The sequence below is a fragment of the Pteronotus mesoamericanus genome, unplaced genomic scaffold (genome assembly GCF_021234165.1).
Source record: "Pteronotus mesoamericanus isolate MK-2021 breed Mesoamerican mustached bat unplaced genomic scaffold, CSHL_Meso_final contig_179, whole genome shotgun sequence".
NCBI lineage: Eukaryota > Metazoa > Chordata > Mammalia > Chiroptera > Mormoopidae > Pteronotus > Pteronotus mesoamericanus.
The window spans coordinates 697,810-712,225 of record NW_026555075.1 but is presented as its reverse complement, the minus strand read 5'-3'; the positions used below and the strand labels follow the sequence as shown (position 1 = coordinate 712,225).

Sequence of the window (14,416 nt, the reverse complement as noted above, 5' to 3'; positions counted from 1 at the left end):
AAAAAACTCTGCATGAGACGTGATGCACAAGCGGGCACAATGTTATGATGAAGCTGCCAATAACCAGTTGCCCAAAGCTGCTGGTCTTCTGAATCATCTGAATAATTTCCATGGAGGAATGAATGTTCAAGCTAACGCAAAATTTGATGCAGATTCATTGCTCTACTCACTCAGTCATTTTGAATGTCACAGCCACACAGGACACATGTTCACTCAGTGGCATCTACCACCCCCACTGACTACGTACAATGAAGTTGTCATTGTTTACCCATGCACATTCCAGTCCACTCTCCTTGGCTGCCTGGTTACAGTGATGTCACACAAACTGTTCTCATTATATTAACAATGGCTTGACTTTTTCTGGACAGACCTCATGCATGTAAAATAAACATACAGAAATATAGATATGAATGTATAAGCATGGGTTGGTATTTATATATATTCCCTATCTTTCTTTCTGAGAGGAACTAGCTGCAGTGATACCCTAGCATTCATATTTTAAACATCATTTTTTAATATAAAGGAATAGGGCTTCTTTGGAAAAGTGGTTGAATCCCATGCTGGGCAGGGAAAATATAAGATGAGCCTAGAAATCTTGCAATGACAGAAAGTAAGGAAGTGCTTTAAAAAAAAAAAAAAGATAGGACACAACAGCTCCTTAATGTTCTTTGAATGGCTGAAGCAGGAACAATTTGAGCAATAAACTAATGATAGTATTGAATTATAACCCAAAGAACAAAATAAACAACCATAAGCCTGTTCCAATATAGATAAATAATTAAATATGTAAATAAATTGGAGATGTACAGCACCATCTCTGCCTTCTGTCACCCCTCACTCACCAAACACATATGTTTATAACATAGTTCAATATAAATGGGAGAAAACATATCACTTCTCTTTGCAAAAGATCCAATTAATAAGTGAGGAAAACAGAAAGTCATCATTATAACACCATGGTAACTGTTGCTGGCAAGATAAATCATCTAACATTAGCGGGTGAAAGTTCAAGGAGAAATAGGGTATTTGCATAACACTCACACACTACCACCTACATTGCCTCATTTGCTTTTATAAATGTATGGTGTTCCCCTGCACGGAGTTATCCCATGTATTTCTCATCTCATAGTCACAAGCTGAAACTTCTCCCTTGACCCACAGTTGTCAGAATGGAACAGAGAATGGGTAGGAGATGGAAACAGGATGTAAAGCTGGGCTTTGAAGAGGGGTAGGCCCAAGTCCAAATAACAATTCTGCACTTTCTGGCTCTATGGCTCTACGCAAGTTACTTAACTTCCCCAAATGTCAGCTGCCTCAGCAGTAAAATGACAATATCTATCTACTACTAAAAACTTCTACATCTTAAGGTTATAGCTAGGATCAAATGAAGCAATAGATCGCATAGATTCAATAGATGACATACACTGTTATTGATATTATCCAATCAGAAAATTTCAGAAATATCAGACAGCTGAACTATGTGAGACAACTTAAAGAGAATACAAGTTTCTTCCTGATTACATATTATCTTATTAAGACCAAAAGAGTAATCCTAGGAAATGTAAAATAGAACTGCAGCAACATCACCGTAACTTTGACCTTATTCTTATTTGGTCAGTAGAAAAAATGTGAATATACTATACCATAAAATTTAGTTAGTGAACCTAAGTGTCAGAGATCTTATAAGCAGCAGTATTACTGGAGACTGATTGAAATAAGATAATCTTCGCAGCCCTGGGCTGATTCATTAAAAAGTCACAGACTCCTCTGAATTCTAATCTCTATAGATTAGACAATACTTACCAAAAGCTCTGGACTATCCACATAAGGTGAGAAACCATTGTCATTTCTCATTGTCCCAACAAGATAAGAAAACTAAATTTTTTGTTTACATTTCTTTATCCACAAAATACTTTTTCAACTCTAAGGGGAAGTGGTTGTAGGTAACTTGTCATTTGTGTATTTGCAATGTCAAATCATTGCCTGCTCTGGAAGAAAGTAGATTCCTTTTCCTGGCCTACGAATAAGTACACAAATGCCCACAGTTAAAGGAGTGAGACAGAGCCTCTGTCCACAGAAGTGTTCAAAATTTGTTCACTAACTCACTCACTTAACAAAGACTTACCAAGTTTCTACTGTGTGTCAGACATTGTTTGGTGTGGACAATAAAAAGATCAAAATAAAAAGAACAAAACTTCTGTTCTCAAATAGCCTACAGTCTACTTAAGGGGAGATAAGACATAGTGACAATTACAAGGCAATGCAATAAGTACTTGGGGGGAGGGAACAGAATGGCTTCACAGAAGAGGTTAAGTTTCTGTTGAATTCACCAAACTGACAAGAAAGGCATACCTGGCAGAGGGCACAGAGCCTGTAAGCATAAGCACACGCCAGGAGCCTTGAATTCAAGGTTCCCTCGGGGGACCAGGTGCAGATGGGCTGGTGAATTGGGCTGAGGCCATTAGCAATCTGAGCTCTATCCTGTTCAATGGAAAACTACTAGTTCAAAGGAGGAACATTTAAATGTTTTTTAAGCAAGGCACTGAGAATCAGATTTACTATTTTTAAAGATCATTTTAGAAGCTACATGAAGACGCATTAATTGGAAAACCAGTTAAAAGCCATTTGGGGTCCTGGTTCATGTGGCTCGGTTGGTTGAGCATCATCCCACAAACCAAAAGGTCGTTAGTTTAACTCCTGGTCTGGGCGTATACAGAAGCAGCCAATGGATGTTCTTCTCTCACATCGATGTTTCTCTCCCTTTCTGCCCCTTTCCCCACTATTTAAATATATATAAATATATATAGATATAGAGAGATAAATAAATAAAAGGCTATATGGTATTGTAGTGAGAAAAAATGTAGTCCTCATGGAATCCGTAAGATTTCTATGACTGAAAAGATCTTGATTTTTAAATGGGGTCAACAAATATAAAAAAATATTTATCAATTGAAAATCAAGAGGGAAATCAGTAAAAAATAAATAAATAAATAATAAATCAGGCACTTAAATGAATAAAACAGACTAGTAATACAATGAATTTTCAGGTGTCCAGACTGGTCCTCTATAGCAGATGAATTAGTTTATTGAAGACTCTTTTCTCTCACTCTATAATTGCTTGACTTAGGTTTATATGTTGTTTGCTGGGTGGTAGAGAAAAATAAATGAAATACTAAATTTAATTAATTTGGCTGCCTGCCTTCTGCTTAATATGGGGTTTCAAGGAGAAGGTGAAAACTCTCATTACCATAAAGTGTTCGGATTATCTGTTCAGTGCGTACACATATTCCTCAATTCTGCAGATAAATCAAAGGTCATTTGCAAAAGAAAATATACATACTGAGAGAATAATTACCTTTTTGCATTGGCGCTCTAAAATACTCTCCCGCTTTTCATATTAAAAGCTTTTTTTTTTTGTCCCTTCCTCTGAATAATGTATGTGGTGCTCATTTCACTTTCATCGGATGGGGCTCACAGCACGATGAAATGTCTTATAGCTGTGGTTTGATGGACATTCTCTCGTGGTGGTGGTAACCGTCCAGCTACTTAAACGCAAAGCCGTGTTGTCTTTTCACTTAGAAGGCTTCTTGTTAATGTAAATCTTACAGTAGAACTAAGAAACGACTGCAGCTTTATTTTCAATGTTCTTTTAGCAAATTACAGTCAGATTTAGAAATATCTATTCCCTTACAAGGCGAAAAAAAAAATTTACGGAAGAGACACAGGCAGGAGAGAATCTGTTTTCCTCTCCGTCTGGTCATCACGGGCGAGAATGAAGAGGGGCTTAGTTTTTTCTTTAACCAGAAGAATGTTTGAACTCTATTTTTACCAAATTTTATACGCATTAACTTACTTTATTTTCCGTTCAGAAGTGGTATTTGATACTTCAGTCCTCCTAAAACTAAAACTATTTTCTAATCTTAGACTCTGACCTGCTGCACGGTATCTGTTTGCCGAATTACCCAAACGTCGCACGTTCACAAGGAGGCCAGTAACTACAAAAGCGGGCAGATGAGGACCTCCGAGAGCTTGGCTGAGAGGAAACTACATTTCCCGGCGTGCCCCGCTTGCGAGCACAATGGAGCCCTGTCGTCATTCAGGTTACGGGGGGGCGCGTTCCGTGCGCGCCGCCGGATTCCGGTCTGGATCCCGCCCCGGGCGGAGGGCCCTCCTGGGCCGGGAAAACTGCAATTCCCGGCATGCTCTGCCACGGGTGCGCCTGTCTACGAGAGCTACCGCGCCTGGGAGCGGGTTGGTTTAAAGCGGTCTTTTAGTTCTATGGAAACCGGCGTTCCTGCTGCTGGCGAGAGCCATAGGCGGAAAGATGGACAGCGGGGTGAGGCTGCTGGGCTCTGGGCGGGTGAGCCGGGAACGGAGGTGCGGGGCCCGTGGGAGAGAGTTGGCAGCTCACAAAAGGCCATCATCACCTCTCCCTGCCGCCCTCTGCCCTCCCTGGCTCAAATTAGTCTCGCTCTCTGGACCTCAGGACCCTGATTTAAGGCGTTTTTGCACTGAACGCCGATGAAACCGTTTAGGAGCGAAGCTTTTGTATTGGCCTGGCTCTAGCTAAAGGAGGGAAGGTAGCACCAAGGAAGGCCTCCAGATAAGCCCCCGTACCACGTTTTCTTTATTTATTTGTTAGTTCGAAGGTTATAGGTTCCTGGAAAAGCCATTTCGATGTTAGTGAGTTTTGATATTGGCCACCTGTTATCTTCCCTGGCCTGCGTATTAGAATGCAGGTATTAGGAATTTACATTCGTTCGTTGCTATTTCCCCATTACCTGGCACTCGGGCTAGAACAGGATAGACATTGCTTAAATTTTTGGTGAATTTGTTGAGCGTTTGCCACCCACAGAATCCCATGCATTGTTGCTAGGGTCTGAAGATAGAAAAGGATTAAGAATAAGCCCCTATTTTGGAGAAGCTCGCATTGGTTCGGCTTTAACACCCGACACACTCGGAGCACAGAGGACTAGGTCCTTTGAAGCCTTTCTGTTTTCTGTTATTCAGCCTCATGGCTTTACAAGCCACATAGATGTATCAACAACGTCAAAATTTATATCTACAGACCGCACTTCTTCCTGGAAATTCAAATCTACAAGTTCAGTCTTATTGGGCATCTTTCCTGTTTCAAAAATAGTATTTCCAAAACATCTCTTGATCTTCCCCTTCTAAAACTAGTTCTCCTAATGCGTTTCCATTGTCTTGGTGGCAACACCATCCTTCTAATTCCTTTCATACCTAGTCAACAAAACCTGTCTTTATACTATGTCTGAACTGGCCACTTCTTACTACTCAGTTGCTATCACCCTGGCCCTAGCCAGTGGCAGCTCCTCCCTGTATTACTATAGCAGCTTCCCAACTGGTCTTCCTACTTTTGCTGTTGACCTTCTACCATCTCTGGGGATAACCAGAGTCATCCAGTTAAAAAGTAAGTTGGATCACAGCACTCCTCAGCTCTAAATCCTCCAATGGCTCTGAGAATCACTGAGCGTTAAACCCAAACTTTTACAATAGCCTTTAAGGCCATGTGTGATCTGGTCCCATTATTACTCTTTGACCCCACCTCCCACTGTTCTCTCCTTTACTTGTTCCTCTCCAGCCAAATTGACCTCCTTACTCTTTTTGGACCCATCAGCATTCTGACTTGGGTCTTTGCACTTGCTGTTTGCTCTTTCTGGACCTCTCTGTCCCCCAGATAGCCACATGCTTGCTTCAGCACCTTCTTCACAGGCCTTTGCTCAAATATCATCTCAGTGAGGCTCTCTCTGACCACTCTGTTAACATAGAAGTCTCCATCCCACCCTCTTTCCTGTAATGGAACCACTGGGTTCTATTGCCTGCCATTGATATGAACCATGACTCCCAATACCAGAGTGTTATGAAAAAGAAAGAAACCATTTATTCAAATATATAGGTTTAGAATAATGGCAGAGTTCTGCCGTTACTCGCTCCCTTTAGAAACAAACAAAAAACCACAGTCCTGCCTTCCCTTGCCAAACCTGGCCAGTCAGAGGTACCATCTCTCAGGAAAAGAAATAGGAGCTTATGGGTTAGCTGGGTAGATTCTTGTCTGTGTTCCGGCTTCATCCAGTTGTCCGTGCCCAGCTAGCTAGGCTCCTGCTCTTAATCCCAAACTGTGTCTTCATGGTGGGGGATTCTTCTGTATCCTTTCAAGCTGCGTGGACAAGCCCCTGCACAGCTGCTACATGGTCAAGAGACGTCTCCTTTCCAAGCTGCATGGTCAAGAGAGCAAGAGGGAGCCTCTTATGGTTCTTCTACTTTGCCTCCCACATAGTTCAGAGCTCTAGCAGAGCTCTGGCATGGCTCTCAGAGAGCGCCTGGCTGCCCCCGCACCTGGGTTTAAACTCCGGGGCAGATCTTCCTCTGTAACCCCATTTCTGACTTCTCCTACAAAGGGTTACACCTGCCAGTATTCTGGTTTCTTCACCCTTTCTCAGTAGAGGTAACTGCCTTCCTACTCTCCCGCAGGTGCAGCAAGCACCTTGGGCTCCATCACTTCACAGATTAGAGTCCCGCCCATCTCCCGGGCTCCCAGCACCTGCCACAGCTACTTAACATGACTAGAACACTAGCCAAGTTCTTTAGATTTGCAAAGTAACTCTCAATGGCCCTGCTCTGCTTCCCCCACCTCCCAAGTGATAGCTGTGGGGGCTTTGGGATCTTGGGGGACCTCTAGCTCAGCACCCCATTACATTCCTACTTTATTTTTCTCCATTGCACTTATCACCAATGAATACAACTATATATTTTACTTAGTGTCTCTATTTTTTCATGGGTATATAAGCTCCATGATGGCAAGGAGTTTTGTCTCGCGTTCAATTCTGTATTCTGCCTTATGGTAGATATCCAGGAAATATTTGTTAGAGGTGTGAGTGAATGAAGACAAGTTACTGACCAAACTATTTTACAGTGGTTGCGATAAACATTGAGTCTCTGGCCTATTGTTTTGGAGCCAATAGCATATAGTCGTAGCTATTGCCAGGTATAGAAATGGAGCCTGTGTCCACAGAAGCGAGCATTCCCTTTCTAAAGTTGCCTGGCTTCTCCTGGTGTATTAATGACATTGGCCTTACTCATGCCGTGCTTTCAGTGAGGTAACCTACATAGGAGGACCTCAGAAATACTCTCCCTAAACATAAAGACAGGATTGTATTAATTAGATAATGACATTTATAAAAGAAGCTGTGAATGAACTTCTCTAAAAATAAAATTTTATATTTTAGTATTTTTATTATCGTTACTATCAAGCATCAGGATGTAGGTTCAAGACTACCGCATATTTCACTCAAAAGCTTTATCCCCTGCCCACCATCAGGCTGTCCCATACCTTGAGCTCCCCGACTTCCTTAGGGTGAATAGGTTCCTATAAACCTTCTCCCCTTAGAGGCCGGGGGCCAAGTTTGTTATTCCTTCTTGTTTGAGAATGTTTTCTCTCTGGAAGCTTGAGAAGCTCCTGTGTGGATCAGGTTCAGGTGGGTGTGAATGGTGATGAAAGTCAAATTCTCACCCAGATAGAGACTTTCTCTTTTTTAAGCAAACAAAGCAATATGAGTTGTTTTTCATTTTGTTTTTCTGGCTGAATGTGTACACACGCTTTAAGTAAATGTAGGCATTTTATGCATATTGTAGGTACATTAGGGAAATGTCAGCAAAACTATGACATTTCAGCAACCACATGAAAAAATTTCAGGTGGCATTCTGCATGCCACTAAATACATGCGGAAAATTTGTATTCCATTTCCTATATTTTTGTCTAAAAATAAGCTTCTGTGGAATTTGTATTAGAATTCTGTGCTTGGCTTCTGATAGAGGTGGTCCTTTATATTGCAGCTCGCTACCTGGGCCTAACATGTCCCCTCCCACCTGGTGGCTCTGCTTGTCATTTCCTTTACTTCCTCCTTGTTTCTCCACCAACTATTGCCTGTGAATGCTTTCGTTGCAAACAATAGGAAAAAAAAAGACAAAAAAAAAAAAGGTTATTTTTCTCAAATAAGCAGAGTTCGGAGGAAAATGTCAGATTAACCTGAGGTTCTGGCCTTTTCCTGTGTTTCCTTGACACTGGTGATCCCTGGCTCTGTTTACATTTAAGAGTGAGGCACTGCATGACTGACTGAAAAAGAGCTCTCGGAGCTCTGAGCATTCTTGGGGGGAAAGGAAGGGCAGGTGCCATGATTTCTGTCCTTTCTATCAGAAAAATGGAAGTTCTCCCAGAAGCTCCTTGCAAACTTCTGCCTAAAGGCTCATGGGCCAGAATGTGTCACATGGGTGTGCTAGCTGCAAGGGAGGCTGGGGAAATGTACTTTTCATCTTTTAGAGAGAAGAAAAGGAGCCAACTTCATCTGCCACAAACACCATTAAATTCTCTTTCCATACTTTTGCTCCCAACCCCGGCCTGGTTTATTTCCAGATTAGTAGTAGCTAGACAGCAGGTGACAGAAAGTAGAAAGGAGGGTAAACCCATGTGGTGTTTCTCCATCGTTACCCCTCCATTTTCTCCCCATCCCTCAGTGTTGGTGGTCCCTAACCCTAACCCTAGTTTCATGGCATCAGAACTAGCCTTGAGGACTGCTTTAGAGGCTCTTCCTTCTGTTACCTGAGGAACACTATCTTGCCCCAGGTGGTAACATGAGCAGGAGCCTCCAAATCTGGCTTTTTGCAAAAATGTAGATGAATGTAGTTCAAGTCTTCATGTATCCAGAGACTCACTGTCTACCTAAACCTTTGTCTTTCCCTCCAGGAATGGTTGGAAACATGAAAGGGAATTAATAAGAGCTTCTTTACCCCATGTCCTTAAGCTGATTGTTGATAGAAAATCTCTTAAAGAATTCAAAAAGATTATGTATGTCAGAAATGCATTATTTTTTATAGAGGAATGCGGAAGAGAGAAATCCTGATGAGTAGCCCTAAAATAAGTGTTAGAAGAAAATGGTACCCTGTGTTAAATACCGTATTTAAAAGGGAATACCATATTAAAAGAGGATACCTTTATTAAATATCATAAAAAGGGAATACTGTAAAAGGGAAATATGGTATTTCCCCCTTCCCCCAGACTGTCAATCACAGTTCTGTTCTCAGTTTCTGTTAAATCAGATGTGTTTAGATTGTACACATAAGGGATACCACATAAAGTATTTTTTCTCCTCTGGTTGATTTCACTTAGCATAGTACCCTCCAGATTCATCCATGTTGTCACAAATGGCAGGATTTCTTTATTTCTTGTGGCCAAGTAATATTTCATTGTGTGTGTGTGTGTGTATAACATATATATGTGATATATATTACACATATATGTGATATATATGTAATATGTATGTAATATATATATATATCTACGCACTACATCATCTTCATCCATCCTTTGAAGGACATTTAGATTGTTCCCATATCTTGACTATTGTAAATAATGCTGCAATGGACACAGATGTGCAGGTATCTGTTCAAGACACTGATTTCAGTTCCTCTGGATATATACCCAGAAGTGGAATCACTGGGTCACATGGTAGCTCAATTTTTAACATTTTGAGGAACCTCCTTACTATTTTCCATGGTGGTTGCTCCAGTTTTCTTTCCACTGACAGTATGTAAGGGTTCCCTTTCCTCCACATCCTTACCAATATTTGTTATCTCTTTTTGATAATAGCCATTCTAAAAGGTATGAGATGATAACTTAGTGTATGTGTGTGTTTTTTAATCATTGTAGTTTTGATTTTCATTTCCCTAATTTGTGGTGTTGAGCACTTTTTCATTTACCTATTGGTCATTTGTATGTCTCCAGAAAAATGTCTATTCATATTTGTTGCCCATTTTTAAATCAGATTTTTTGTTGTTGTTAGTTGTGTGAGTTCTTTGTATATTTTAGATATTAACCCCTTATCAAATATATGGTTTGCAAATATTTTCTCCCTTTCTGTAGGTTGCCTTTTCAAGTAAATTCTGAGGACCTAAGGTGCAGCATGATGACTATACTTAGTAATATGGTATAATATACTTGAATGTTGCTAAGAGTAGATATTAAGCATTCTTACCACACACACACACACACACACACACACACACACACACAAGAGGTCACTATGTTAACGTTGTGAGGTGATGGATGTGTTGATTATTTTGATCTTGGTAACCATACTACAATGTCCATATATCAAATCACCATGTAGTACACTTTAAATATATGATTATATTTGTCAGTTTTTCCTCGGTGAAGTTTTAGAAAAGTAAAAAGAGAGAAATAAGGCCATTCTCTGAGACTTGCAAGGGAAGATAGAAGGAACTGAGAGGGCTATGTCAGAATAAAGCAACGCCCTCAATCGTTGCAGTAGTGTTACATTGGCAAGAAGTTCGGCCTTTTATGAGTACACTCCTTCTCATGCGTCTTGCCCCCCTTAAATCCTGCCATCGGTTTTAAGACTTCTTTAATTCCTGCTGTGGGTCCTGAGGACCACCTTCAGTGACTTGGGCCAGAGGTAGTCCCCACTTCCACTGCCTGGGAAGGAAGGGGAAGGAGATATACGATTGTACAGCAAGTAGGGGAGAAAGGTGTGCTGCTAATATCCCAAATGAGACCTTTGTGTGAACATTTCCATAGGAACCCTAGAGCTAGTGATTGCTAAGGTTTACAGTCTGATTGGTGTAGAAATGTCTGTACAGGATGGAGTTGCAGGAAAACATCCTTAAAGCTTCCCCCAACAACCTCGTCATTGAACTTTGGGAACAGGATCCATTCAAATGGTGGGCTGTTTTTAAGCTACCTCTGTTTCTGTTACCAGTACCTGAAAGAGTAGTCTCACTACTCCCATTTATTTTCATATGATTCGGGGGGAGAAGTCAGGAAATTTGATGTCAATAGCTGTAGCAGCCTTTGCTATGAAGATAAGTTTACAAATTATTTTTTAAAATTACTGCTTCAGTGCAGTTGATAAATCTATTTTATGACAACTGCTCAGAAGTCCAAGTATAGAATTTTTTTCCCAGAAAGGTTGGATTGGGAGTATTTTAAAATGAAAATGTCTGGTAATGAAAGAGGTAATAACTCCCTCAGCCAAATCGTAAGTCCTAACGTATGTCTAAAAGTAGCAGACAGGATAGACTAGATTATAACGCAGTAACAAACGACTGAACAATCTCAGTGGCTTTTAACCACCTAAGTTTATTGCTCAGTCACACTGGATGTCACTCACGGGTCATGGTTCTGCTTCATGGCATTTCACTCAGGGATCTTGGCAGATGGGGCAGGCCCTGTCTGGGATGTTGCTCATCTCATGCAGAGGGGAGAAAAAGAGATGATGAATGATAAGTTGGCTCATAAAGCTCCTGCCCACATTTAATTGGCAAAAGCAGGACACATGAGCACCCCTGAGCCCAACAGGACAGGGATGTATAGTGCTACCACAGGAAGGGGTTGTGGCTATTTTGAAAAATAGGATCTACTGCACTAACATTCTGACTTTAATCTCAGCTGCATTTGGAAACTACAGCATCCAGACCGGTCCTCTCTCCAACCCACATCAATGCTACAGCTTCTGAAACATTCACAGTACTTAAGCAAAGGATGAGACTAGTTGAGGAACAGACCAGTTCTTTGAGGGATGACCTAATAATGCTGGACTTTGGTGAAAAAAGGTACAAGTGAAAAATATAAACTAGATCTCTGTAGGCTGGAGGCTTTGCTACACTGGTTATTTAAAAGGAGTCACAGTGTGGATGGCTTTACAAAAGAATTGAGAAATAACAGTTTCCATTTGAACATTAATTAGAAAATACTTGCAAGATAAGGAGTTGTCATCCTGTAATAGAGCTACTACGACTATTCCCCCAAACAGATGTTTGAAGCATGTTAACTAGGTGCACGTACTTTAATATTCTATTTACCTTCAACTCCTGATTAAAAAATTAATTTTTTGTGTAATTAGAAAAAATTCAGGTTCTTATTTTTTAAAGGTGAACAGCTAAAGTTCATTCATGCCATCAAATGTGGTCTTCATTTTCTCTTCCAAGATTTATTGTAAATTAAGGAAGAAATTTTAAGTCTTAAAAAATTCATAACTTAGAATGAAGTACTCCAAAAAAGAATTGCTTTTTTCACTTGGGCTGCTATTATTACCACTAAAAATTGGATTATCAATGGCCTGAGAAATCTGGGTGCATAATGAGCCAATAATCAAATTTACTGTTGTGATTTTCCTTAAAATCACATAACAGGCATACCTCATTTCATTGTACTTTATTGCACTTCATAAATATTGCGTTTTTTACAAATTGAAGGCAAGACCCTCCACCAGCAAAAAGATTACAGCTTGTTTTATTGCAATGCTCTACTGTAGTGGTCTGGGACCAAACCTGCAACATATTTGAGGTATGTCTCAATATTTCCTGAGTGTCTCTCACAAAGACCTAAAATTAGTATAGTTGGTATTCTAGCACCCATAGAATAAAGAACTCTTCAGTGGTTAAAGATTAAATGTGTACAAATGTTGAGTGTATTGGAACAAAATAGGAACGCTTATTATGACCTTGTTTAAATATTTTTTTAAAAACGTGAATATATTGTCTCCATGCTAACTTTAATTCTTAGTTCACCATTAAAGAATTAGAATTTAACATGTTTTATCTATCACTTGTTTTTACATACAAAAACATTTATGAAAAATTCAGATTAAAATAAACAACCATTAAAAAGACAGTGATCTTTGCTCATCCCACATTGGTTTCTATATTTAAATTTGGAGGGGCTGATAGTTGCTTGCTAACTAAGATGTGTAGTTTTTACTCTTAGAAATGTTATATTGACTTGGTCGTTGAGATTATCATAGTACCCATTGCATCGCATAATGTTGTTATATTGGGATCTTTGTCCAGAGACCATTTTGAAACTCCAAAATGTGTACCAGCACCTGTGAACCAGAACATCATTAGTCCTAGCCAGAATGAAGTAATTTCTTCAGGAAAAAAAGATGTTTTATGGAAGAACTGTGAGTTTCTGGTAAATCGAATGTGCCATCTGGAAAGCCTCATCCAGTCCTTGAAGTTGAACATCTTTAGTCTGCAAACTGAAAAGGATTTGAATCCACAGAAAACAGGTATAGAAAGAAGAGAATCATCAGAAATTTGGTCCTGTATGGGTGCTTGATGCGTTTATGATTCTTTTCTTTCCTGACCTTTCAACTGCTCTGTGACCCTCCTGTGCTGTCTGGTAGCTTTTCTGAAGGATCGACTGAATACAATACAGGAGGAACATTCCAAGGACCTGAAGCTGTTGCATCGTGAAGTGATGAATTTGCACCAGCAACTAAGAGACGTGAAAGAGGAAGAGGACAAGGCACAGGATGAAGTGCAAAGGTTGGCTGCCACTCTGGAGATCGCCTCAGAGACAAAGGTTTGAGTCCAGAGTTCTGAAATACAAACTCACTGCTGTGTGTTAGCTGGAGGAGGCAACAGACCCATGAAACTGACTTTTAAAAATAGGTGATGTTGATGTGAGTGTTCTTAACATTTAAAATTTATCAACATTCATCACTTAAATGATGTGTGCTATCAGTAACTGAGTATAGAGTCCTTACCCTGTACATGTGGCTGAGGGTCCAGAGATATGCTGTAGTCTGTGTCCTTTACAAGGCATAGCATGAAAAATAAAATAGAGAAAAAAATAAAGGCATAGAAAATGTTAACAGACAAGAATAGGACAGTAAGTAAATAGTAAAGAGTGTTTCCTGTTTGGGTGGGGTTGAGAGGGTGTATATACCCTACCTAGAATAGGTTAGAGCAGGCTTTAAGAAAGATAGGAGCTGGACCTTTAGAAGACAAAATAATGACGTGAGGACATATCAAGTTGCACACACAGGCAGCAAAGAATAAAGACTAACAATTGTTTTCCCGTCATGGACCAGGCAGTAGATGGTCAACATGTTATTTTGTTTAATCTTCTAAAACCTCTTGATGTAGGATACTGTTGTCCCCATATTAATGTAAAGAGTACTGGGGCCCAGCGAGAAGTCACTTCTCCAAGGTCACACTTCTCTGTCTTCTTCCTGTAACTCAGCTTTGAATCTAGATCTTTCCACTGGATGCAGTTAGGGGGAAATGCATTTGTAGGAAATAAGTTGGAAATTAGCTGAGGATTACATCATAGAGGATCTCAAAATCAACAATGAGTTGGGCTTGATTCTGTGGGAGGTGACTAAAGTTTTTGATACAGCAGTGGCATAATGAAGCAGGAAAACTAACATGGCAGGAGTGTATAGGGAAGGTCAACAGGAGAAGAAATTGGAGGCAGAGAAAAGAATTATGAATCCATTGTGCTATCTGAGGCTAGAGCCTTATTGGGTCTGACTTAGGGTTATGGCATTAAAAGAAAAGAGGGATGTTCTGTGAACATAGATACGCTAGAATATGG

At 40.2% G+C, this 14,416-nt stretch overlaps 1 protein-coding gene across 1 annotated transcript in view; it reads left to right on the top strand.

Annotated features, from left to right (window-relative positions):
- Nucleotides 1–4,285: 4,285 nt before the first annotated feature.
- CCDC150 (coiled-coil domain containing 150) overlaps nt 4,286–14,416 on the top strand; it is a 72,833-nt gene continuing 62,702 nt past the window's right edge. Inside the window, exons 1-4 of the mRNA XM_054566685.1 lie at nt 4,286–4,336; nt 11,483–11,646; nt 12,883–13,103; nt 13,221–13,399. Coding sequence (XP_054422660.1) covers nt 4,325–4,336; nt 11,483–11,646; nt 12,883–13,103; nt 13,221–13,399 — 576 coding nt within the window. The 5' untranslated portion in view covers nt 4,286–4,324. The remainder of the gene's footprint in view (nt 4,337–11,482; nt 11,647–12,882; nt 13,104–13,220; nt 13,400–14,416) is intronic.